Raw genomic sequence first — 26,608 nt, forward strand, 5'->3', positions numbered from 1 at the left:
TGAAAATAAAGAGTAAATTCCAAAGTTAAAGGTCTGAGACCTAGTCAATAAATCAAATCTATTTAAAATGTCCTTAACTGGCAATGATATGCCACATATTTGGGTTTTAGTTCAAGCATAATTTTTATCCTGGGGACTTCCCTGGTGGCACAGTGGTTAAGAATCCGCCTGCCAGTGCAGGGGACACGGGTTGGAGTCGTGGTCTGGGAAGATCCCACATGCTGCGAAGCAACTAAGCCCATGCACCACAGCTACAGAAGCCCGCGTGCCTAGAGCCCGTGCTCCGCAACAAGAGAAGCCACCGCAATGAGAAGCCCGCACACGGCAACGAAGAGTAGCCCCGCTCGCTGCAACTAGAGAAAGCCTGCAGGCAGCAACGAAGACCCAGTGCAGCCAAAAATTAATTAATTAATTATTTTTCATAAGACTTTTTATTCCGCCAATGGGGTTGAGATTAGGCGAGAAAAAAGATATTATATACCGTTTATTTAAGCAGTAAATTTTTAAAAGAGTGATGGTTCCTTGTACCAAAACATATTCCTCCAGTAATATCAGCCTTATAATTAGGCATAATAGGTGAATGTTTTGTGGTATAATTTAAAAGTTTCCACAAATCAAAAATATCTCCATTGCCTGAGATTCTGCTGATATATTCATTTGGGTCAGGATATAATCCGACTCTCATGGTGATTTCAGGTTGGTAGAACAGGAGTCAGAGGTAAAGACAGGTAGACAGATGTTTCCACGGAGAATGAAAACGACAGGGCAAGGAACGGGCAGCAGTAGCATGTGCTATGTTGGAGAGCCCTGAGCAGCCCCAAAGAGGCTGAGAACTTGGCCTTGCTAGGAAAGGGAGGGGAAGGCACCAGCATGAAAGGTGCAGAGGGGAGAAGGGGAAGCAGGCTGAAGAGTAACCAGGATAAATATAACTTGCCCACAACGTCTCCCAGGCTGGCCTGGATGCCACTATGCAGTTGAGCAATTACATTTTCATTTTCAACCTACCTGGTTATGATTTTGCAGAGAGCAAATTAGTTCTTTTCAGTCTATTTCTACTGTGAATTTTGATGTTCTCTGTGTATCTGCCAAATATGTGGTACCTGACAATCTCCCAACCATATCATTAGGATGAAAACTTTAAAGCAAAAAGACCAAGCAGCGTAAAAGTTGTGCCTCTTGCAACAGTGCTAGGTTATCGTCTGCCTGTGCTTTGTTTCTGCCTAGACTTTCAGAAGCAAACACTATTTATGCAATGAGAGGACGCGGCTGTGGGAATGACACCATGGAGTTTTTCTTATTATGATCACTGTGTTAACTCTTTTATTTATACAAAAGGCTTAGAATTTGTTTTCTTCCGCTTAATGCCTTAGGAAATAAGACTTAGAAAGTCTAAGGGCCACAGATGGCATTTGTTGGATTTGTATTTGCGTAAATAAAAATTTGATGAGAATGACACACATATTCAGTGGGCATTCTTTGGGTTGACTACATAGACCTGGACAGAATCCTAGAAAATGCTTTTTATTTTGTTAAATATTTTTTATTTTTGGTTGCCTTGGGTCTTCGTTGCTGCACGCAGGCTTTCTATAGTTGCATCAAACAGGGGCTACTCTTCGTTGCGGTGCGCAGGCTTCTCATTGCAGTGGCTTCTCTTGTTGCGGAGCACGGGCTCCAGGCATGCCAGCTTCAGTAGTTGTGGCATGCAGGCTCAGTAGTTGTGGCTCGCGGGCTTAGTTACTCTGTGGCCTGTGGGATCTTCCTGGACCAGGGATCGAACCCGTGCTTAACCACTGCACCACCAGGGAAGTTCCGAAAATGCTTTTTAAGGAATTCTAAACCAATGTGTAAATAATGTGACAAAATGAATTTTGTATATTTTATCATATTATCTAAATGATCCAAAACCATAAAACAGTACTCTGATATTATGAGAAAGCTGATGATTCCACCTCTCCTGCTGCCCAAACCTTTCAGCCTCCTAGAGGCCAGTTAATGTAGTACAGCTGGCCGGTGACAGCCAGGGCTCATTAGATTGCAGTTGGATGTGCTATCTTAGTATAATGTGTTTAGTCATGCTCTGCCTGTTTTGAGAGGTCCAATATTAGTTTCTTGGCATATACAAACCTGGCCTGACAATTAGGAGACCTAGAAGCCTAAAAGACAAAGCTGTGCTCAATAATCAACTCTGCAAACAACAGCTGTGGCCACAAATAAAATAGCCTTTTATTTGTAAGTAGTGTGGAAAGGGCTTTCGGTCACCCATATCCTCAAACACAGCTAGCAAATTTATCATCGTCTCCAAAGGAGAGATACAGCTGTTTATGTATAGAAATGCATGTATCTGTATGTATGCATGTGTTCCACCATAGAAGTAAGGTACTTCTATGAAAAATGTTCACCTCTTCACATATTTATGCATCTTCAGCACTACACGGGAGAGCAGCTCCACCTGACTCGTTGTCCAGTTGGGGTTCCCCTAGCCCTGTCCACTAAGTGGTCTTCTTTCAGGAGGGGCCACCTAAGGTGTACCCAAAGAACCCCAAGGCTCCAGAAACCCCATTTTGAAAACCGAAGCAGTGATTTTCACTATGGAGATGAAGAAAGATTTTGTTTTAGAAGATGTAGCTTTTAAACTAGGCCTGATTCAAAATAGTTGTGTACCACATAGAGCATAGACTTCTGAACAGACGCTCCTTCCTGCCATTAGAAGGAAAGGGACGTGTGGTAGCCTTCAGACCTGACCTTCCACCTCTCTTTCCTTCTGGTATATGTTTTACAGGCTACAAGAAATAAGGCATGGCCTTATAAGGCAAGGCTGTGACAGGGTGACCATGTGTAAGTCAACAACTGACAAACTTCTACCTAAAAAGTAAGAAATTCAATCATGAGAATGTTTAGGCTTTATATGAAACTTATCTGAACATTTATCATTTAAATATAGTCAGTGTATTTTTATATGTAGACAAAATATCTTGGTGGTTGAATTTTGCCTTGCTAGCCAGGAATCACTATAGCCCTAAATCTTCATCTGTGAAAACTATTTGTGGAACAGATGTAATAATATTAGCCACCATTAAATAAGTACCTACTAGGTGCTAAATATATTTAGGCTCTAATCCTGACCTTATCAGCTCTATTACCTGAAGAGTAGATGCCTCATAGCTGAGTGACATAACTGGGATTTGAGTCCAAAACGTGACCTATAAGCTAAGGCTGTAGTTTAAAATGATGGAATCAGTTACTTTAAAATTAACTATGTAAGTCATATATAACTCTCATGTGATAAATAAACATTTACCTAATCAAAAATTGGGTCTTGGGCTTCCCTGGTGGCACAGTGGTTGAGAGTACGTCTGCTGATGCAGGGGTTCGTGCCCCGGTCCAGGAAGATCCCACATGCCACGGAGCGGCTGGGTCCGTGAGCCTGCGCGTCTGGAGCCTGTGCTCCGCAACGGGAGAGGTCACAACAGTGAGAGGCCCGCGTACCGCAAAAAAAAAAAAAAAAAAAAAAAAATTGGGTCTTTTACTTTGAGACAAATCACACAATTGAAAAACCCACATGATATTTAGAAACCGATATCAATCAATGGGCTATCAACAATGTTAACTTCTATTAAATCTCAAATTATTTAATGAAGAGGTTAATAAAAAATGTCCTAAACTGGCAGTAATGACCAGGCATAATTCAATCTATGGCATTTCCTTATAACAAAGATTTCTAACCTTATAAACCTTATAACAAAGATTTGCTAAATATATTTGCTGAGAAATATCATAAAATAAACCACTTGAATCCATTCAAAACCCAAATAGGAACAGAAGTGCAAAAAGTAATAAATAAAAGGTCAGAAATCTAAATGTCAGGACTAAGAAAGGGTCAATATGAAAATAACACAGACGCTATATATAGGTGTATAAGTTGTCAAAGGCATGTTGAAGGACTAAAAGGTCTATCCTTTTGGGGGGACTGTGAAAGGTAACCTACCTTCTCTCCCATTGACAGAAATTATCCACATCTCAGCCTAGGAAATATTAGGATCATGTTACCTTTATATGGATCATCAGAGTAAAATAATAATTATAATTTAATAATAACTATTATTATTGTTATTACTTGGGGGTAGGAATTATGACCCAGTATACACACACACACACACACACATAAATCAACATTTTACAAAACATTACTTACGCTTCCTGATATTTTCTGTTCTATCCTCACCTATTCTATTTCACTTTGTGTGTGTGTGTGTGTGTGTGGCCGCACCATGCGGCATGAGGGATCTTAGTTCCCCGACCAGGGATCAAACCCATGCCTCCTGCAGTGGAAGCGTGGAGTCTTAACCACTGGACCACCAGGGAAGTCCCCACCATTTCACTTTTTTTACGGCTGATTCTGACTGTCAGAATTTCTGACCCATCAAGGAGTTGGGACGCACAGTTTGAAAAATGCTGTTCTAGGGAGCTGTTCATAGGTAGCTGCCACCCTGATCTGGTGGGATCTGCTTACTAGGGGCTTGAATAACAGAGAGACAGGGATATACAGTACACTTACCGGTGGTTTATCTAAACAATAGCATGAGAATTCCCCAGCACTTTTAACTTATAAACCACCACTAGAGAAAGTGTTTAAAATTGGGCTTTTTGCACAGGGAACTCTACTCAGTACTCTGTAATGACCTATATGAGAAAAGAATCTAAAAGAGAGTGGATATATGTATATGTATAACTGATTCACTGTGCTGTACAGCAGAAAGTAACACAACATTGTAAAGCAACTATACTCCAATTAAAATTTTTTTAATAACATTTATTTATGGGCTTTTTTGCTATTGCTCCACCTCCATTTATAGCTACAGGTCCATTTCTCTTACCTCCTTTATAGCAAAGTTCTTCAAAAACTAACAACAAATGCTGTCTTTTTTTATGCCCTGAATTTTAATCAGCATCTGAAGAGTTTTTTTGAGAAGGCTGCTTTTTCTCTAAATTATCATAGCCTGGGTAGCACAGGTGCTAATGATCACAGTAGGAAAGTGTCTTAGTGTACATGACTCCTACAGAAACCATCAAAAAAATTGTTTTATATATATATATATATATATATATATATATATATATATTATTTTTTTTTTTTGCGCGCGGTTCGCAGGCCTCTCACTGTTGTGGCCTCTCCTGCTGCAGAGCACAGGCTGCAGACGCGCAGGCCCAGCAGCCATGGCTCACGGGCCCAGCCGCTCCGCGGCATGTGGGATCTTCCCGGACCGGGGCACGAACCCATGTCCCCTGCATCGGCAGGAGGACTCTCAACCACTGCGCCACCAAGGAATCCCAATTGTTTTATATTTTACTAGAATTTGAGACGTATAACACTGGAGCAGGGACATATGTAATATATATATATATATATATACACACACACACATAAAACATACATAATATATTACATAAAAGAAAAGTATAAATTAGTGCTAAGAGCAATGTGGCTAGCGATTACATAATCCCTATCATTCTTTTTTTTAATATGTTTCAGATGTACAGCATTATAATTCAACACCTATATACGCCAAAAAAATGATCACCAGCACAATTCTAGTTTCCATCCATCTAAAATTGGGTTTTTTTAATTTCCTCACATCAGAGAAATTTCTTGTTGCTACCTTGACCATTTTAATACGGTATCCTATAGTGTGTCCTTATTTATCTTTTTCCTACATCCCTCTGGGGCGAGTGACCTTTACAGCTCTGGACCCACATGTTCTAACTGGTACTGGGCTGCTATTTAGAATACAGGTGTCAATTACCTACTTAACAAATTGTAGCTGTTTACTTCCAACAGTAAATACAACTTTGTTTCTCCCAGTTAAGAACTGTTTTTCCTGCTGACTAGGGTTCCAAACCCCTATGACGGTCCCTCTCCTTTGCAAATAACATTAAATTCACTTTCGAAGGGAATCTATGTTATGGCTCCTTGAGTGTTCTCAACTCTGCCTCTCATTAAAGACCGGACCCTTTCATTGAATAATACAACCAAATTGTATTAATTTCCTAGGGCTTCTGTAACAAACTACCACAAACTGGGTGACCAAAAACAACAGAAGTTTATTCTCTCCTAGTTCTGGAGGCTAGAAGTCTGAAATCAAGGTGTCTGAAGGCGCTAAAGAGGAATCCTTCCTTGCCTCTCCCTAGCTTTTGATGGCTGCTATCAGTTCTTGGAATTCATTGCCTTATAGCTGCACCACTCAATCTCCGCCTCTGTTGTCACATGGCCATCTTCCCTCTGTGTGTGTCTCTCTGGATTTCTTCTAAGGACACCAGCTATTGGATTGAGGGTCCACCCTAGTTGAATATGACCCCATCTTAACTAATTACATTTGCAAAGACTGTTTCCAAATAAGCTCGTATTCTGAGGTCCTGGGTATACATGAACTTTCAGGGGACACTATCAACCCGGTATGCTGACTTTTCCAAAGGACTAGATGTTTATCTCTATCAAACTTACCAGTCAGCAACATCTACAGACAGGGGCTAAATGGCAATTTCATAGGAAGGAATGTGCTAACTTCAAACAAGAAATTGTAAGAATAGAGTTCTTCTACCTCTAACATTATATACTAGTTAATAATTCTGCCCCAAACTCTACAGTCCATGTTTTTTTAAATGCACTTAGATCATAAAAATATTGGCATTTCTATAGAACGCTATAACTTCCAAAACACTTTCACGTGCATTATGTAATTTCCTCATCACTACAGCCTAGTAATGTAAATGAACTTGTCATGATTAGCCCCAGTCTATACTTGGAGAAATTAAGGCTCCATGTCTTGACTCAGGTCGTGCAGTTACTTTTGTAATGCAGACCCAGGAGGAAGGTCACGTGATCTGACTCTTCACCCAGCATTCTTTCTACTGCCAAGTATGCGAAAGTGTTTAAAGTAGTGACTGGGAGAGCAAGGAAGTCTGGGTGAAGAGGTCTGGGTGGGAGTAGAGACCACTTCCCCATCATCTGTGAAGCTTTTTTCTAGCTAACTACATCCACGACCCTAGAATCTCTGAACAGCACTGAAAATCCCCACAAGGCCTAACAACACACCCCTGCTTCCAAAACTGAGATCCACTGGTTAAAAATCTACAGAAGAGCCTCCTAAGCTGATTTTTTTTTGAATTTAATTGTATGGATTTGTGTCTGAGGTCAGAGCTTCTCAAACTTAAATGTGCGTATGAATCACTTGGGAATCTTGGGAAAGTAAGTTCTGAGTCAGTGGGCCTTTTGGATGGAGCCTGAGATTCTGCATCTCCAATAATCTCCAAGGTGATGCTGCTGATTCGTGGACCACATTTTGACTGATAAGCTCTGAAGTAGCCGTCATGATAGAACCCAGGAAGGACTCTATACAGATAACAGAATGAGTCTATGTGATTGTAGAAAATGTCCACATCCGACAGCTACAAACAGCAGGACCTCTCTGCCCAATTAAACACCTCCTTAATCCCTAATAAGAACAGATGTGCTTGAGCCCATTTAAATCATGGGTCTCCAATGGTTGCTGTCAAAACAAGCCAAACAGAAATCCATTCAAGGCCCTTGTTTGTGATGCTTGGCTTCAGGCCATGAAGAACACCTGTCATCCATGCAACAGAAGCGTCCATGAGCTGCTGCTGCCCACTGGCCCAGGGACAGCACAGCAGCCTGCCCCCAGGAGCAGGTATCAGGTGAACCCCGCAAGTTCTCTGCAGTCACAGCTGGATTTGGCTCCCATCTAACCTTCCCCTTGGAAGAGCCGCTTCATTTCAGCATGACCCTCGTAAGTCTTCTGTTTTCTGGCATTCCATAATGTCGTCTTAATGATGTTGACCCCAAAACTACTTTCTAGAAGAGATTTGCTGCAGAGATTCATTAAAAGGAAAAATAATGATGGCATTACAGCTTTTGTTGTTTTCTTTCTTTGAAGCTGCTGTGACAGTCTTTAGATATGGGGCTAATGGTGGAAATAAATCCTTGCAGTTCCCTGTTAATGGTGATTGATGAGGCCGACTAGGTGTCCAAGGAACACAGCCAGTCTTTAATGGCACGTTAATTCTGTAAATGTAGAAGGCTTCCTTGCAGAAATTGGAAGTTGGAGTGGGTGAGAAATAATTCAACAAATGAGCATGCTTCTTTTTTTTTTAATAAAGTGAATGGTTTTTTATAAATTTATTTATTTTATTTTTGGCTGCATTGGGTCTTTGTTGCTGCGCGTGGGCTTTCTCTAGTTGCGGCGAGCGGGGGCTACTCTTCATTGTGGTGGAAGGGCTTCTCATTGCGGTGGCGTCTCTTGTTGCGGAGCATGGGCTCTAGGCACGCGGGCTCAGTAGTTGTGGCACGTGGGCTCAGTAGTTGTGGCTCATGGGCTCTAGAGCACAGGCTCGGTAGTTGTGGCGCACGGGCTCAGTTGCTCCGCGGCATGTGGGATCTTCCCAGACCAGGGCTCGAACCCGTGTCCCCTGCATTGGCAGGTGGATTCTTAACCACTGAGCCACCAGGAAAGCCCCCGTAAATGGGTTCTTAAACTAGTTTTTGCCCTGTGTGATTTCAGAATGTACACTTAGGGTAAAATTTTATAAAAGAAAATAGTTCTGGCAAATAATATAGTGCGTGTCTCATAATGTTTTCATGTACCAAGAAACTGGTGTTTAAGAGAAAAATTTGTCTGTTTCTATTTCAAAACCTAAAGTTCTGGGCTTCCCTGGTGGCGCAGTGGTTGGGAGTCCGCCTGCCGATGCAGGGGACACGGGTTCGTGCCCCGGTCCGGGAGGATCCCACATGCCGCGGAGCGGCTGGGCCCGTGAGCCATGGCCGCTGAGCCTGCGTGTCCGGAGCCTGTGCTCCGCAACGGGAGACACCACAACAGTGAGAGGCCCGCGTACCGCAAAAAAAAAAAAAAAAAAAAAACCCTAAAGTTCTTATTGGAATTCTTTAATATGAGGAAATATCATTTTCAAAGACAAATTATGATTTATTTAAGTCAAGGATCACTCAGAGTTTCTACCTGTGTAAGATAATAATGGCGATCTGTCAAGGCTACTCAGTCTCCCTGATAAACTTAGTCATAAACATGGCAGAGTCCTAGAGTTCCCAACTGCACAGCAAGTAAGGTTGAACTTCCAGCTTATAGAGTGGTCCCTCGGCATCTGCGGGGGATTGGTTCCAGGACACCCACGGATACCAAAATCCATGAATGCGCCAGTCCCTTATATAAAATGGTGTAGTACAGCCGGCCCTCCCTATCTGGGGATGCAGGACCCGTGGATACAGAGGGCCGACTGTGAACATTTTTATAATCTCTTCCCTTCTTGCCCTTTCCTACTGTCCTTGCAATGGAAACTTCTCTTCTTGTCTTCATTTGCACCCCTACCCCTATCTGTCCCACACCTCCTAGTTTGTGCTCTTCTAAATGCACATCTGAACATGTCATTCCCTTGTTTAAAATGTCTATGGCTTCTCCTCCTGACAGCAGTGTCCTCAAGCTTTAGCGAGCATCAGAATGACCTAGAGGGCTTGTGAAAACACAGGTAGCTGGGCCTCTGTCCAGAGCTTCTGATTCGATATATATGGAATGAGGCCTGCGAATTTGCATTTCTCACAAGTTACTACATAATGTTGACGCTTCTGGTCCAGGGACCACACTTTGAGGAAAACCCACCAAACTGTCCATTAATGCATCCAGCAGCCTTCAGGATTGGTCCATTGCCTAACTTCCCAGAAGCGCCCCACCCCCGCTCAGCTCTGTTCCTCCGCCTGCATCAGTCACACCAGACTCCTTGGGTCCCAGAAACCAGGGCTGTCGCAAGCTTGTGAAAGTTGTTTACTGCACAGATGACAGAGGCATCGTTCACATTCTAATCTCTTTATTGGTGCCCTCTGGAGCAGACCAGTGCACAGCCTATACCCTTATATGCAGCAGCCCTGAACTCACCAGGGACTCCTATGGAGGACCCCAGTCAAACAAAATTACTTGGAACTTTCTGAGCAAACCACATAGTCTGGGCTTTGAAGCTTCACTTATCCTGAGAGGTCAGCCTATCGTGCCCATTAACCCCTTTTCTGTGTGGAAACTTCTATCCATCCTTTAAGGCCTCCCTCACAAAAAGAAGATTTATGATTAGAATTGTCCTGAGAGCAAGGAAACATTTTTCCAATAGGAAAAAGAAGGATGATAGAGCTGTAAATACTCCACTGTTCAAAATACTCTGTGTTCAAAATCTGTTTTTTCTCCCTCAGGTTTTCATGAATTATCTTTTCAAAGAACTAGAAAATTGAAGGAGAGTAAGAAGGAGAAGAGAGAGGGAAGCTTCTTTTCATTTTCTTATTTTGTTTTAGGTCTTCACACATGTAAGATATTTGTTTACATAGGCACGGTATTTTAACAAATTATACTTGTAAATAAATATTAAATGCAACACTTGTAAGTTTACGCTTTTATGAAGTTTTTTGGTGACTTTCCTCTGATGCTTTACTTTTGGTTACATGGAACAGTGATTGTGTGTGTGTGTGTGTGTGTGTGTCTTTTTCATATTCTTTTTTATTGAAGTATAGTTGTATGTATGTACTTTTTCATAGTTAACCTACACTATTAATTCTTCTCAGGGGCTTAACATTTATTGCACAAACCTGAATCCACCCATATCTATACAAGGAACTATCACTTTATTCACTGGTTGGATTAACTGAGGCTCAAGTCATACTCAGCAAAAAGAAAAGTGATATAAAATGAATACAACACTTTTTTTAAGAAAATGTACCCTTCTGTGAAGGTGAAGCTGAAAGTTAATATGCAGTCAAAAGCAGGCTTCTCAAAGAATAAGGTAAAAAAAAATTTTTAAAGCAATCTGCTCAACATAATGAAAAAAAAAAACCAGAAAGGATTATTAAAATTACAGAGCTTAAACTAGGAAATGATTATTTTGCTGAAGTTGTAAAGTTGGTCTGTTATCACAAAATGGGATATTTGTAATATGAATTTCTGTCGTTAAAAAAGTCTATTGCTGGTTAAAGCTTTTTGGCTGACTTTGGACCATGTGGAAGCAAGAGAAAATGACTAGGAACCTATCTTATTATTCTTGGGTAATTAGAAAATACTTGGTTTCTTCAAGGTCTATTCTCCTTTCCTCCAGTCCCTTTTTATGGTTATTCATTTATTTAAAACAGATTTGCGAAGTGTCTGCTCTGTTTCTACCTATAGAAAATAGGTAGTCATTCCCTTCCATAATTCGAAAATCCTGTTTGAGAAACGAAACTATCTCCTATGAAACTGTCAAATGATTAGTTAAGAAGCTTGTAAGGTTTTATGGGTGTAACAGATCAAAACTCTGGCCAACTGAAGCTAATACAGGGCGGGGGAGAGACAGCTTATTGGAAGGAACTGTTCCAAGGCAGAAATTGAGGGGCTTTGTCTGTCGCTCCTTCTTCTGGGACACTGCTATTAATGTGACTCCATCCAAGCAACTCCTAATCTCCAAGCCTCTCAGTTCAAACTTCAGGTTTGCAAGAGGAAGAGAAGCCAATGGGGCCAGCCTGGAGCAAGGGGATTGCCCCCTGGATCAACATTCCAAGGAGGTAAGGTTGCCAGATCAAATACAGAATGCCTAGTGAATTTCTTATAAACAACAAATACTTTGTTGTCTCATACAAAAATTTGATTCAGACTTAACTGGGCATCCTGTATCTTTATTTCCTAAATCTGGCAATCTTGCCAGGAGGCAGCTCTGTGAGCGCAGGCAAGGCTGCAAAGGGAGACCACGTGAGTAAATGCAAGAAGTGTGCGTGACCCCTTCTGTGCATTTGGTAACCCAAGAAATAGAGGCTTCAGGCATTCAGAGGAGAGACGCCAGTGTCATCTGGAGTGCAAGGGAGGGCTTCCTGGAGAAGTGGCAGGATTGGGGCAGATAGAGGACAATGGGGGAGGCAGTGCCTGATGGGATGAAAAGGAATGACATGCCCAGGAAGCAGTGAGGGTCCCAGCCTGGCTGGAAGGGGGAATTCAAGCCAGTTCAACCACCAAGCATGAGTAAAAAGGAATGGAAAGATGAAACCGGCTGAAAAACACATGAAAGCATAACGGTCTTTACAAGGGTCTCAAAATTTGAATCACTTACTGATTCCCCACCCACATTGAGGATGAGTCCCACTGGCACATAATTAACAAACCCCCTGTGTGGTTTTCGAGAGTAATATTTGTTGACCTTCATTTTCCACTTGCTCACCTTCCCTGAGTTCAGTCAGCTCAGGTAAGTGGAAGATGCGGCATCTTAGGAGCTTGACAGCTGTTAAGAAAAGTCCAACTTAGGGAATTCTTCTTGATTCATTTTGCGGCAAGTAATAAAACTGTCTTTCCTTATGGCCCTCCAACTTATGCCATGCACATGAATACGCTCTCTCTGTAGGATGTCAAAAGGACCACCATCTAGGCATTGGAGTCACACAAAGAATGAGGAACTTCTTACGGCTCAACAGGAATAGATGTATGATTTGGGAAGTTCTCGAATAATTATAACAATTAACATTTGGGGGGAATTCCCTGGCAGTCCAGTGGTTAAGACACTACGCACCCACTGCAGGGGGCACGGGTTCGAGCCCTTGTAGGGGAACTAAGATCCCGCATGCCATGTGGCGTGGCCAAATAAATAAATGAATAAATAAGTTTAAATAATTAACATTTTTTAGCACTCTACAGCTTGCAAAGTGCTATCATGTATTTTATCTTATTTGTTCTCGTATTAGAATTCTTCAGAGAAGTAGAACCAATAGAATATATATATATACTCAGATTTTTCCATAACATCTTACAGAAAATCCGAACAAACTTTTTGGCCAACCCTATATATGTAAATGCATATATAGGTGTGTGTGTATTTATATACATATATAGACAGACAGATAGACATCAAGGAGCTGGCCTCACACAATTGTGAGGACTGGCAAGTCTGAAATCCACAGGGCAAGACAGCAGGCTGAAAATTCAAGTTAAGAGTTGATGTTTCAATCTTGAGTTCAAAATCCACACAGCAGGACTTCCCTGGTGGCTCAGTAGTTAAGAATCTGACTGCCAATGAAGGGGACACGGATTCAATCCCTGAATCCGTGGATCCCACATGCTGTGGAGCAACTAAGCCCATGCGCCATAATAACTGAGCCTGTGCTCTAGAGCCCACGAGCCACAACTACTCAGCTCGCGCACCTAGAGCCTGTGCTCTGCAACAAGAGAAGCCACCGCAATGAGAAGCCCGCACACCGCGACGGAGAGTAGCCCCCGCTCGCCGCAACTAGAGAAAGCCCGCGTGCAGCAACGAAGACCCAATGCAGCCAAAAAAATTAATTAATTAATTAAAATTTTAAAAATAAATAAATAAAAGCAATGGCTTTAAAAAAAAAACCCAAATCTTAAAAAAAAAAAATAAAAAATTCCACAGAGCAGGCCAGGCAGACTGGAAACTCAGGCAAGGTTTCTGTGTGACAGTCTCGAGGCAGAATTGCTTCTTCTTTGGAAAACTTGTCGTCATCTTAAGACCTTCAACTGATTGGACGAGGCCCACCCACGTGATGGAGGATAATCTGCTTTACTCAAAGTCTACTGATTTAAACATTAATCACACCTAAAAAATACCTTCACAAGTTCCAGACTGCTGTTGGATGCAACAACTGGGCACCACAGCCTAGCCAAGTTGGCACATAAAATTAGCCAGCACAGTCCTCAAAACAATGCTCTATAGGTAAGCAAAACAAGTCTTTATTTTCCACATTTTCTATATGGGAATAATAAGCCCTAGAAAAAAGCTAATTGTGGTGCCCAAGTCCTCAAAACTAATAGAATAATCAGAAGCAGGATTCAGACTCAGACTTGTCAACTCTAAGTCCCTTACTATTGCCTCCCCTCCACCCACCAGGTGCAGTGGAATCCCTGAATCTTTTGTTTCTTTATCTATAAAGTAAGACATGGCATACTTCCAGATTTCATCTAACTTGATTGTTCTATGATTTTTTTTTTTTTACATTCTAGGTATCAAGTTAAATGAAATCCTGTTCAAAGGATATACTCCACTAATTCTCTTTCTTGTGTCCTTCCCCCAAAATCTGTTATTCACACACTAAAGGGAAGAGTCTGAACATTGATGGTGTGCGTTCTTGGAGTTAGGCTGAGCAGTCTAAAGAAAAGAGCCATAGTTCCTGCCCTTCAGGGGCCAATAGAGGCAGTAATGTCTGTGTTTCACCAAGCTTGGCCCATCTTCATTTTTACTCTCTGGCTCCTGAAGACTTTGTAAGAACAAATTACCTACAAAGAGGTTGTCTAATCACTGGAGTGGGCGTAAGATTAAAGGTGTCTCTATCTCACTGTTGCTCCTTTCTTTGCAGAGTTACTATGAATGAGATTAAAGTTCCCTTCACCAGCCTTCTACCTAATGACTTGCTTCCCCAAATCTAATCTTTTAAAATAAGAAATGTATCATGGATAGTGAAACGCAGCTTATTTCAGGAGATACCAAGAAAATATGACAAGAGTATCTTTAGTCATAAGACAGCCAAAAACTCTCCTCTCAAAAAATTGGTTTCAGATCTGAGAATAAAAACCAAAAGAAAAATTCGATAGTATGCAGAACTGGATTGCTTCTCACATCCCACCCCATCCCAAATGAAAAGCATCATACAGGCTTCCAGCTGACATCTGCTTGTGTGTGGATGACTAAGTCTTTTGAAACCCCTCATTCAGCAGTCCACAGATGGGGGGGTGGGGGATTGAATTTCTGGGCTCCTGTTATCCATGGGTCCAAAATAATTAAAAATCAACTGACCCTTTCAGTGATGCTCATTCTTTGCATGAGTCATGCGGTGCTAGCCCATAAGGGATTCATGCTTGTATATGCAAATCATCAGAGAACTTCAGCACAGAATCTCATTCGTCCTGGGAGGGCAAGCGGATATTTGTGAGAAGAAAGGGCTGATCGTCAACCAAGGGCCCCCAGCCTTAGAGGAGAGCATCATGGTTTCAAGGAATATGAGATATTAGGACTGCAAACAGTCCTAGATTATTCTTCCTTTGGTGCAAATCACAGGATTTATTTTCTGGTTTGCTGAGTCCAGTAGTCTTCTGGGAAACAGCTAGAAATAGAAGATAGGTAGATGAAAGTCATGATATTTTTACCTACTTCTCACTTCTTCCCTCAACAAATGGTTTGGTCTTTGGCTTACAGGCTCAGAACTGTCATTGTGCTCTGTCCTCTTCCTGAAAATAGAAGAAGTTTCATGTTTCTAATAATGCTCATCACAGACCTTCTTCCTGCCGACTTAAATAAGTTGATTCTCTCCTGAAAATTCTTATAATCACGTTTCCCCATGTTGTTTCCTATTGCTGACCAGGTTTTGTTTTTTTTAATGTACTCTATTCCACTAAGAAGATAACACAGGAGTGCTATATAGTTAAGAGCTTATAACTCACTCAGTTTCACCTCTCAGCACAGATTTGTCAAAGAAGGAAGGAGAGTTTGGGGGAGATGAGAGAGAGAAAGTATCTGCACTGACCTCAGTGCAAGGCACCCAAGTTCCCATGTGTTTTGGGGGAGTACTGAGGGTTGGTGAATACAAAACAGATTATCACTCAGGAGGCCCAAGCTTGAAAACTTTCTGCATATTTTAAGACTCAAGGCAGGTCAGATTCACCCGAAGCGACCTCAGTCTACCTCTTTCTTTTTTAATTGTGATATAATTGAGATACAACATTGATTTAATTTTAGGTGTACAGCATAATGATTTGATATCTGTCTATATTATGAAATGATTACCACAATGAGTTTAGTTAACATCCATCACTTCACATAGTAACAAAATGTTTTTCCTGTGATGCGACTTTTAAGATCTACTCTCTTCTACTCTATTAACCCCTTGCTGTACATTCCCGGGACTCAATTTATTTTATTGTTGGAAGTTCATACCCTTTGACCAACCTCACCCATTCCGCCCACACACCCAGCCAGCCTCAGTCCAGTTCTTAAATATTGGCAAACTAGATGGTTCAGTCCTAAGGCAGATAAGCTACAGTTATCTGGGTTTGGCATGCAAGCCACTGGCGAGGGGAAACAATGTGCTTGAAAGTCTTTAAACTATGAACACGAAATAGGTCTCCAGTTGTATTTAAATGGGTGAGAAGCGGTTTGTGTTCATTATTCCCTCCCAACGCTGACCAAAGGCTTTTTCCAGACGCAACTCCAGCACGTATAGTACTTTCCATTTTATAGATGCTGCATGTGCTTGACCTAGTCTGGTCCTTAACAAGCCTCTCAGGCAGGTGAGGCAACTGGAAGGCACCTCATTTTGCAGATGAGGGCACTGATGTTTGCAGAGGAACCTGGCTTGTCCGCGTGGCCACGGAGGTAGGGCCATGGGTTTTATTTATTTTTTAACATCTTTATTGGAGTATAATTGCTTTACAATGGTAGGTTAGTTTCTGCTGTATAACAAAGTGAATCAGCTATACGTATACATATATCCGCATATCTCCTCCCTCATGCGTCTCCCTCCTACCCTCCCTATCCCACCCCTCTAGGTGGTCACAAAGCACCGAGCTGATCTCCCTGTGCTATGCGGCTACTTCCCACTGGCTATCTATTTTACATTTGGTAGTGTATATATGTCCATGCCACTCTCTCACTTTGTCCCAGCTTACCCTTTCCCCTCCCTGTGTCCTCAAATCCATTCTCTACATCTGCGTCTTTATACCTGTCCTGCCCCTAGGTTCTTCAGAACCTTTTTTTTTTTTAAGATTCCAAATATATGTGTTAGCATACGGTATTTGTTTTACTCTTTCTGACTTACTTCACTCTGTATGACAGACTCTAGGTCCATCCACCTCACTACAAATAACTCAATTTCATTTCTTTTTATGGCTGAGTAATATTCCACTGTATATATGTGCCTCATCTTCTTTATCCATTCATCTGTCGATGGACACTTAGGTTGCTTCCATGTCCTGGCTATTGTAAATAGAGCTGCAGTGAACATTGTGGTACATGACTCTTTTTGAATTATGGTATTCTCAGGGTATATGCCCAGTAGTGGGATTGCTGGGTCGTATGATAGTTCTATTTTTAGTTTTTTAAGGAACCACCATACTGTTCTCCATAGTGGCTGTATCAATTTACATTCCCACCAACAGTGCAAAAAGTTTCCCTTTTCTCCACACCCTCTCCAGCATTTATTGTTTGTAGATTTTTTGATGACGGCCATTCTGACCAGTGTGAGGTGATACCTCGTTGTAGTTTTGATTTGCATTTCTCTAATGATTAGTGATGTTGAGCATCCTTTCATGTGTTTGTTGGCAATCTGTAGATCTTCTTTGGAGAAATGTCTATTTAGGTCATCTGCCCATTTTTGCATTGGGTTGTTTATTTTTTGGAAATTGAGCTGCATGAGCTGCTTGTAAATTTGGGGGATTAAATCCTTTGTCGGTTACTTCATTTGCAAATATTTTCTCCCATTCTGAGGGTTCTGTTTTCGTCTTGTTTGTGTTTTCCTTTGCTGTGCAAAAGCTTTTACGTTTCATTAGGTCCCATTGGTTTATTTTTGTTTTTATTTCCATTTCTCTAGGAGGTGGGTCAAAAAGGATCTTGCTGTGATTTATGTCATAGAGTGTTCTGCCTACGTTTTCAGTTTATTGGTTTATTTTTGTTTTGAGGTGCAGGTCCTGTCCCTATTCTTTTGTCTCTGTTTTTTCTTTTTTCTTTTGCCCTACCCAGGTATGTGGGGAGTTTCTTGCCTTTTGGGAGGTCTGAGGTCTTCTGCATTCAGTAACTGTTCTGTAGGAGTTGTTCCACGTGTAGATGTATTTCTGATGTATTTGTGGGGAGGAAGGTGATCTCCACGTCTTACTCCTCCGCCATCTTGAAGGTCTCATCAGGCCATGTATTTTAATTCCTTGTCCTGTGTTCTTTCCACCACAAAACACCCACTATCTTCAAAAGATATAAAATCAACAAGTTGGTAAATAGGGGCAAATCTCCACCTGCCTTACTTCTCTCACAAACAGAAATCGATGCAACCAACTTTTGGGACCCAGTAATGCCAGTGCCAGGAGCCCTGTTCTTACCTCTGTGTGATCCTCTGAAAGTCTGTGTCTAAGTGAAGAATTAAGTCATTATCCAGGCAATGCAAAAGGGAAGAAAAGTGTTATCCAGAAAGAATGTCTATTTCCAGTAACTAAATGCTTGGAACATACAGAGTACGATGTTTTACAAAGCCTTCGCATTTGAATCTTTTATTTCTTAAGCAACAAAATTATATGTTGGCAATTCAGCCAAAACGATGGGCTCAACTATGACTTGTCCTTGGTTTGGTTTGCGGACATGAATGGAATTAGCACAATGTTTTAGTTGAGAAAGAGACTCGCCATATGTTAGAGGTGAAAGGAACCTTGGAAATGATGTAATCCAAATTCCAAGGGGGTTGACGGATATCACCCAGGTAATTGTTTGGAATTTCCACTTCATTTGCGATATACAAACATAAGTCTATTTGCTGGAGCCGAAAGAGCCAGCTCTGGAGGCTGGGTATTAGGGGTGACAGGATTAAAAACCTAATTTGTGCATGGTTATAACAAATGAAGCAATACGTAAATGCCATAAGGGTTTGCTGTACCAAAGTAAATATCCATGTTTAGAGGTGTATCCTGTAACTTAGAGCAAAATTTCACATTTGTTCTATTTATTGTGTTAAAAAAAAAAGAAAACTCTACCATAAAACAATAACCTTGCATTTGGCTTATTGCATCACACATCACCCTTGGTATATATTGAATAATTTGTCTAAGGTGCTGTCTTTCTTGGAGAATTCCAAGTTTCACAAGATAATTAAAATAAACCATTCCTTTACATTGATAGCAAATGGGTTTTGACAGATTGAACATGAGACAGAAAATAATGCGCTGCAATACCTTATAGTTTAACATGAATGTGGGGTTGCTAAGGGCTTGAGTGATTGGATATTTTTTCTTGAGTAATTCCTTTTCTTCAAGAATGTCCTTCAAATCTTGCTGTGCCCATGCTAAAGTTTCAGGTGTTAAAAGTAGCCATATTTATTAAGTTGCCATCAACCAGACCATAGACTAAGTCAGAACTATACAATGTTCATTATTTCCCAAAGTTACATACGAAAGTAAAATGACCTACAATCTCGGTCAGATTGTGGAGTCATGGAAAACCTGAAGGTCCACCTTGGATCATCCGCTTTGTTCTTTGTCTAAAAGGTTGGAAGATAGTAGAATGGTTTCATTTGTATTTCTGCTTTTCTCTTGCTCTTGCCCTAAATAAAATGCATCCAAAACAGGCAGGTGAACAGATAAGAAGATATGGAAAATCTAGAATATAGATTATCAGCACAAGAATGCTGGCAGCAATCGCAGTACTTAAAATGCCCAAAGGTATATCAGGAACAGTGTGACCGTCTAGAAAATACAGAGGAACCTAGTTCCTTATGGTAAGAACATAAGAGTAAACGGAATCTGACCAATGCTTCCTAAGAATATTTAAGTGACAGAATATTGTAAATGTCCCCCTTCCATTGGCCCCTGAGGGGAAAGCTTTGAGGTGAGCATTCCCAACGTGTCCTTAATAAACCCTCTGAATCCATTATCCATGGGTTTATCTAAACCTTCTTGAGGCGATTTCTAACTTTAGCCTTCACAATCTCTGGAGTAGATGAAGAGAACCTTTATTCTACTGTCATTCATTGATCCACATTTTTAAAGGAACTCCTGAAGTATACTCAGGTAAAAAGTACTTAGTTTTGCTTAAGAAAAAATTATAAAACACTAGTAATTCAGTACTGTTCTTTTTTTTTTTTTTAATTTATTTATTTATTTTTGGCTGTGCTGGGTCTTCGTTTCTGTGCGAGGGCCTTCCCCAGCCGTGGCAAGCAGGGGCCACTCTTCATCGCGGTGCGCGGTCCTCTCACTATCGCGGCCTCTCTTGTTGCGGAGCACAGGCCCCAGACACGCAGGCTCAGCAGTTGTGGCTCACGGGCCCAGCTGCTCCGCGGCATGTGGGATCCTCACAGACCAGGGCTCGAACCCGTGTCCCCTGCATTAGCAGGCAGACCCTCAACCACTGCGCCACCAGGGAAGCCCCTCAGTACCGTTCTTTAAGTTAAGAAAACTTAAATCTTTACTTCATTTCTGCAGTGCATTCTGGAACAAACTATGGTTTTCACTCTAAAGTGATTTAAGAGGAAAGATGGGAGCTGGAAGAAACAGGAAGAAAAAACAATGAAAGGTATAAATGAGGCATAAGAGGAGAAAAGAGCAAGGGTAAAGAGAATAACCCAGAAGTAGAGAAACTTAGAAGGATAAAGAGGAGAGAAGTTCAGAAGTCCTGATGTCAGTTATAGATAATTTTTTTCACAGTCTCATGTTTACTGGGATGTGTGGCCTCAGGATGTTTAACCATTGTCTACTGAATGCTGAATTTCTAACTTAAACAGTGTCAGGATACTTTTCTCAGAGCTACAGATAATAACAGTGATACCTCTTGAGGTCATTGGCAAAGGTCAGATGAAACCAAGCCAGACCTAACCTAGGTAAGAGAGGTTTCCTACTTCACCAAGAATCATGTGTTCCAGACGCACAATCTGTACTAAGCAAAGAAGTGCTTTATTCTGTTGCCCTCAAACCTTCATCTTCATGCTTTTCCTTATCAATCTAGAGCACTGGGTTACAGTGAGGAAACCCCTGCTTAAGCTGTCTATACCCTGCACGGGTTTACAGATTTCCCACATACCTGTTCTTGGTCTTCGTCTTTCCAGACTGAAGTCCTGTTCATTTCAGCCTCTAACACTATGAGTAATTTTCATTTATTTGGTGATGTCTGTGTGTCGGGTAATCTTCACAACAGCCATGAAATAACTACGATGGTTGTCTTCATTCGACAGATCTGTAAACTGAGACATAGAGAGGTTAAGTAACTTGCCCAAAGTCACACAGTAAGCGATAAAGCCAAGCTCAGAGGTCAGGATGACTGACTCCAAAATTCAGTCACTGATCCTCTTTTTACTTCTTACTGAGCGCTTCCTCTCTCCTTCCACATCTGATATGGTGCGGCCCTGCCTCTGCCCCACGGGGATCCCTGAACCGAGATCACCGTGGACAATCTTCAAGTTCTTTGTTCTGAAACCTTTCTCAACTGAATGAAGTTAGCTCATAACCCTCCTCTCCCGCCAGAGGCTGGCCAGAGGCCACATAGCCCAGGGTGGGGGCTCCCTCACTTCAGTGCTTACCACACAAATCGCACGTGTTCTATGGAAACATTGTTGTACTGAGGCCATATTATCTCTCCACGCATAGGTCTGCATTCGCGTTTTTAGTTGTAGAATAAAACTTCTGGCAATCATGAATTTTTTCTAGCTAATATACCATGTATGGCAATTCATGTAAGGAAACATAAACCGGGTGGTTAAGAGAGAAAAATTACAAATAACTAAGAGAGGAGAGATGACGATTCCCCGAAAACTCTTCCAAAGGTGCCTAAGAACAATGGGCAAGGGGGGGGGGGGGGAGAATGGATTTTTTTCAAATGGCTTAGACCCTAGAATTAAAAAGTATATTACATTAGGCTTCTTTTTATTATTGTTAATTTTTACTGAGAGTAGATTTGCTTTACAATGTTGTGTTATCGTCTGCTGTACAGCAAAGTGAATCAGCTGTACGTATATGTATATCCTCTCTTTCTTGGATTTCCTTCTCATTTAAGTTACCACAGAGCATTAGTTATCTCATTAGTTATCTGTTTTATACACATTAAGCTTCTAAGTGAAATGAACTCATAAAAAGTGGACGTATTTGTATTAGTTGGAGAATTTGGGGTTGTAAAGTCACCTTCGTCACCTTCTTGGAATACCTTTGAGCAAGACATATCCTTTAAAGAATGGTGAACGCATATGTCTCCTAGCTGCCTAAGCAACTAAGAGGCCTTGCTGACCTGACTTTCTTTTCTTTTCCAGATCTTGGCTATCGTGTCCATCTTGTTCATCGTACTCTCCACCATTGCGCTGTCTCTCAACACGCTACCAGAGCTGCAGGAGATGGATGAATTTGGACAGCCCAATGACAACCCCCAGTTAGCCCACGTGGAGGCCGTGTGTATCGCCTGGTTTACCATGGAGTACCTTTTACGGTTCCTGTCCTCACCAAATAAATGGAAGTTCTTTAAGGGCCCACTGAACGTTATCGACTTGCTGGCCATCTTGCCGTATTACGTCACCATTTTCCTCACGGAGTCCAACAAGAGCGTGCTGCAGTTCCAGAACGTGAGGCGCGTGGTCCAGATCTTCCGAATCATGCGTATCCTCAGGATCCTGAAACTCGCCAGACACTCGACGGGCCTGCAGTCCCTGGGTTTCACCCTCAGGCGGAGTTACAATGAACTGGGCTTGTTGATACTGTTCTTGGCCATGGGGATAATGATATTCTCCAGCCTGGTGTTTTTTGCCGAGAAGGACGAAGATGCTACCAAGTTCACCAGCATCCCGGCCTCATTTTGGTGGGCCACCATCACCATGACCACCGTCGGCTACGGTGATATCTACCCGAAAACATTATTAGGAAAGATTGTGGGAGGCCTCTGCTGTATTGCAGGCGTTCTGGTGATTGCCCTTCCTATCCCAATCATCGTGAACAACTTCTCTGAGTTTTACAAGGAGCAGAAACGCCAGGAGAAGGCCATTAAAAGGAGAGAGGCTCTCGAGCGGGCCAAGAGGAATGGAAGCATCGTTTCTATGAACTTAAAAGATGCCTTTGCTCGCAGTATGGAACTGATAGACGTGGCTGTGGAGAAGACCGGAGAGTCGGCCAATACGAAAGACTCCACGGGGGATAATCGCCTCTCTCCAAGCCGGTGGAAGTGGGCCCGGAAGGCTCTGTCGGAGACAAGCTCCAACAAGTCGTACGAGAATAAGTACCAGGAGGTCAGCCAAAAAGACTCCCACGAGCAGCTGAACAACACTTCTTCCTCCAGCCCACAGCATCTGAGCGCCCAGAAACTGGAGATGCTGTACAACGAGATCACCAAGACGCAGCCTCACTCCCACCCGAATCCCGAGCGCCAGCAGCAGCCCGAGAGGCCGTCTGCGTACGAAGAAGAGATAGAGATGGAGGAGGTGATCTGCCCGCAGGAGCAGCTGGCCGTGGCGCAGGCCGAGGGCATCGTGGACATGAAGAGCACCTCCAGCATCGACAGCTTCACGAGCTGCGCCACCGACTTCACGGAGACCGAGAGGTCGCCCCTGCCGCCGCCCTCCGCTTGCCACCTGCAGATGAAGTTCCCACCCGACCTCGCCCGGATAGAAGAGCACCAAAGAGCCAGGGCCCCCCCATTCCTCACCCTAACCCGAGAGAAGATGCCCGCGGCCAGAGACGCCAGCCCAGAATACGCTCCAATCGACGTAACTGTGAACCTCGACTCCAGTGGGTCCCAGGGTGGGCCCCACGGCCCCTCGCAGTCGGACACTGCCGCCGAGAGCCCGAGGAGCTCGCTGAAAGGCAGCAACCCACTCAAGTCCGGATCGCTCAAGGTGAACTTCAAGGACAACAGAGGCGGGGCCCCGCAGACCCCACCCAGCACGGCCAGGCCACTGCCGGTCACCGCGGCGGACTTCCCACTCACCACCCCGCAGCTCATCAGCACCATCCTCTTAGAAGAAACCCCCTCCCAGGGAGACAGACCCTTGCTGGGCGCCGAGGTTCCGGCACATTGTCAGGGACCCTCCAAAGGGCTGACGCCTCGGTTTCCCAAGCAGAAACTCTTTCCTTTCTCATCCAGAGAGAGGAGGAGCTTCACGGAAATAGACACGGGCGAAGACGATGATTTCTTAGAGCTCCAAGGGACCACGAGGCAGGACAAGCAGGCGGACTCCAACCCGAACTGCTTTGCAGATAAGCCTAGTGACGGAAGAGACCCTTTACGAGAAGAGGCCTCTGTGGGCGCTTCCTCTCCACAGGACACAAGTCACAACTGTAGGCAAGACATTTACCATGCTGTGGCGGAAGTTAAAAAGGACACCAGTCAAGAAGGGTGCAAGATGGAAAACCACTTGTTTGCCCCAGAAATTCATTCCAACCCAGGAGACACAGGTTACTGTCCCACACGTGAAACCAGCATGTGACTAGTTACAAAGGCAATAATAAAAACAAAAACAAACAAACAAAAAACTTGTTTCTTAAAAATGCGGTTAATAATGCCTGTGAACTAAAAAGTGGGAAGCCCCTCTCCCCAAAACAGTGCATAAAATGTTATTTTTGCATGGCATGAACAGTTTAGTTTAAGTACTGTTTAAATAAAGCATCAAGACTGCATTTTGTAACAAACAAACAAAAATGACTGAAGAACAGTGAACAAATAAAGAGAGCTCTATTACGAACCGGTATTCTGCAATGTCTGACATTTTTGATCCTTTCATTTCAAATTGTAGACAGAGTTTCGACTTTGAGCTTTTCCGTTACAATGAATTTTAGAATTTGCACATGAAAGGATGAAATGTCATTGCATGAGTTCGTAATTGCCAGGCAAGGTGCTTTGAGCTTGCGAAATGGGTAACTTTGTAAATAACGGGGCTTGGGATGCAAAAGTGTCAAGAACAGATGGAAAGAAGTTTCTGAGACACAGGCACCTCCTTCACAGCTACTGCCTGGAGGAGCTGTACAGACTTCTTGTTGCAAAATTGCAACCTTTTCTTAAAGCATCCCACATATCTTGCTTTGGGTTATAAAGCTCTTATAAGTACATCTGTTTAAAGGAATACAGTATTTTTATTGACTTGTGATATAACTCATAGGGTACATTTTTCTTTTTTGCTTCTGCTTAGTTGTGGCATTTATGGTTTTATTTATAAATCATGGAAATAGGCAAGATGTAATGACCAGATATCCAAAAACTTGGAATTGCAGTTTGAAATTTTGCCAGTCAATTATATATCACTAATATCATAGGGAAAAGTATGTATCATGCCACAACCTATTACAGAAATGCATTTTTTAAAAACCTGAACATACTTAAAAGGTGATATTATACAACTAAACTTTTTTTTAATGTCCCTCCACTTTTGGAAAGCAGTTCTTAAAAAAAAAAAGAAGAAGAAGAAGGGGACTTCCCTGGTGGCACAGTGATTAAGGATCCGTCTGCCAATATGGGGAACATGGGTTCAACCCCAGGTCCCAGAAGATCCCACATGCCGCAGAGCAACTAAGCCCATGCACCACAACTACTGAGCCCGGGCGCCTAGAGCCCGTGCTCTGCAAGAAGAGAAGCCACCACAACGAGAAGCCCGCGCACCGCAACGAAGAGTAGACCCCGCTCCCCGCAACTAGAGAAAGCCCGCGCGCAGCAACAAAGACCCAACGCAGCCAAAAATCAATAAAATAAATAAAATTTTTAAAAAATGTATGTTGACCATCTAAAGACGACTGTATTTTCCACTTGAATCCAACATAACCTTTTCTGTCTAAAGATCTAAAGATAGAATGTAGACATGCCAAAATGGGAATTCCAAAAAGTGACTTTTGGCAAACTAAAAGCAGCGTTGTTTAAGTAAGACTGCCACCCCGTCCACCTGTACCCCATAGATAGAGTTGGGTTTGGAAATGAGTTAACATATAAAGAACCCTGGCCTGGGACTTCCCTGGCAGTCCAGTGGTTAAGACTCCACGCTTCCACTGCAGGGGGCACAGGGTTCCATCCCTGTTGGGGAGCTAAGATCCCGCATGCCACATGGTCTGCCCAAAAAAAAAAAAAAAAAAAGAACCCTGGCCTGATAATGGGTCACCCATTATTTCCCAGTGAGGGGAGAAAACACTGCCACCTGGGGAAGGCCACAAATGCCAGTAGCACCATCCAGTGATTGCAGCATCTAGAAACACCCCGTGTTTCCAACGCTCCCAAGAGGTGGAAGATTATCCTAGTTGAAAGCAATACTTCCAGCATTTTCGACCGAGAACAGTGAAATCCAGAGGCGTTAGGATACGGCTAGTGACTGTCCTGTTAGTGAAGACTGTGTAAAACCCAGGTCATTTGGATCAAATTTGCCTCACAGGAAATCAAGGCTCTAGCTCGATATGCAGCTACCTGATGGGTGATCCTGGATGAGCCTTGAAATCCTCTCTTAGTTTCAGTTTTACCCCAATAAAAATCAAGACAAATTATTTCTAAGGTACCTTAAGACTGCAAATTAATATGATTCCTTGATCTCTCAGGAATGTGCAAGTTTGCCTCCACGTAATGCATTTTGTACGTGTGTGTGGGTGTGGGTGTATAGTTCCGAGAAATAAGAAAATTCTGGGCCCAATTTAAAGCACAACTTTTTGTTTAAGGAAAAAAAATTCTAAATTTTATTCTATTTTTAAAAGAAAAACAAAAACACCAGAAAAAGGACAACCCAAATATTTAGAATCTCACTTAAGACTTTAAGGAATAACATGTCTTTATTAACAGAATCTGGTCATTATGTCTCAGATAAGAAAACAAGTTTTGACCTTAGCTGAAATCCAAGCAGCCCTACTGCTAAAAATAATTTTAAACATTTCTTTTTCACTGTGCTTATTAGAAT

General features: G+C 42.4%; 1 protein-coding gene across 1 annotated transcript in view; it reads left to right on the forward strand.

The window, feature by feature from the left end:
- KCNB2 (potassium voltage-gated channel subfamily B member 2) overlaps positions 1-24,450 on the forward strand; it is a 398,516-nt gene extending 374,066 nt beyond the window's left edge. Inside the window, exon 3 of the mRNA XM_019925189.3 lies at positions 22,013-24,450. Within this exon, the coding sequence (XP_019780748.2) occupies positions 22,013-24,172 (2,160 nt within the window). The 3' untranslated portion in view covers positions 24,173-24,450. The remainder of the gene's footprint in view (positions 1-22,012) is intronic.
- The last annotated feature ends 2,158 nt before the right edge of the window (positions 24,451-26,608 follow it).

This window comes from Tursiops truncatus, chromosome 17 (genome assembly GCF_011762595.2).
Source record: "Tursiops truncatus isolate mTurTru1 chromosome 17, mTurTru1.mat.Y, whole genome shotgun sequence".
NCBI classification, from domain to species: Eukaryota; Metazoa; Chordata; class Mammalia; order Artiodactyla; family Delphinidae; genus Tursiops; species Tursiops truncatus.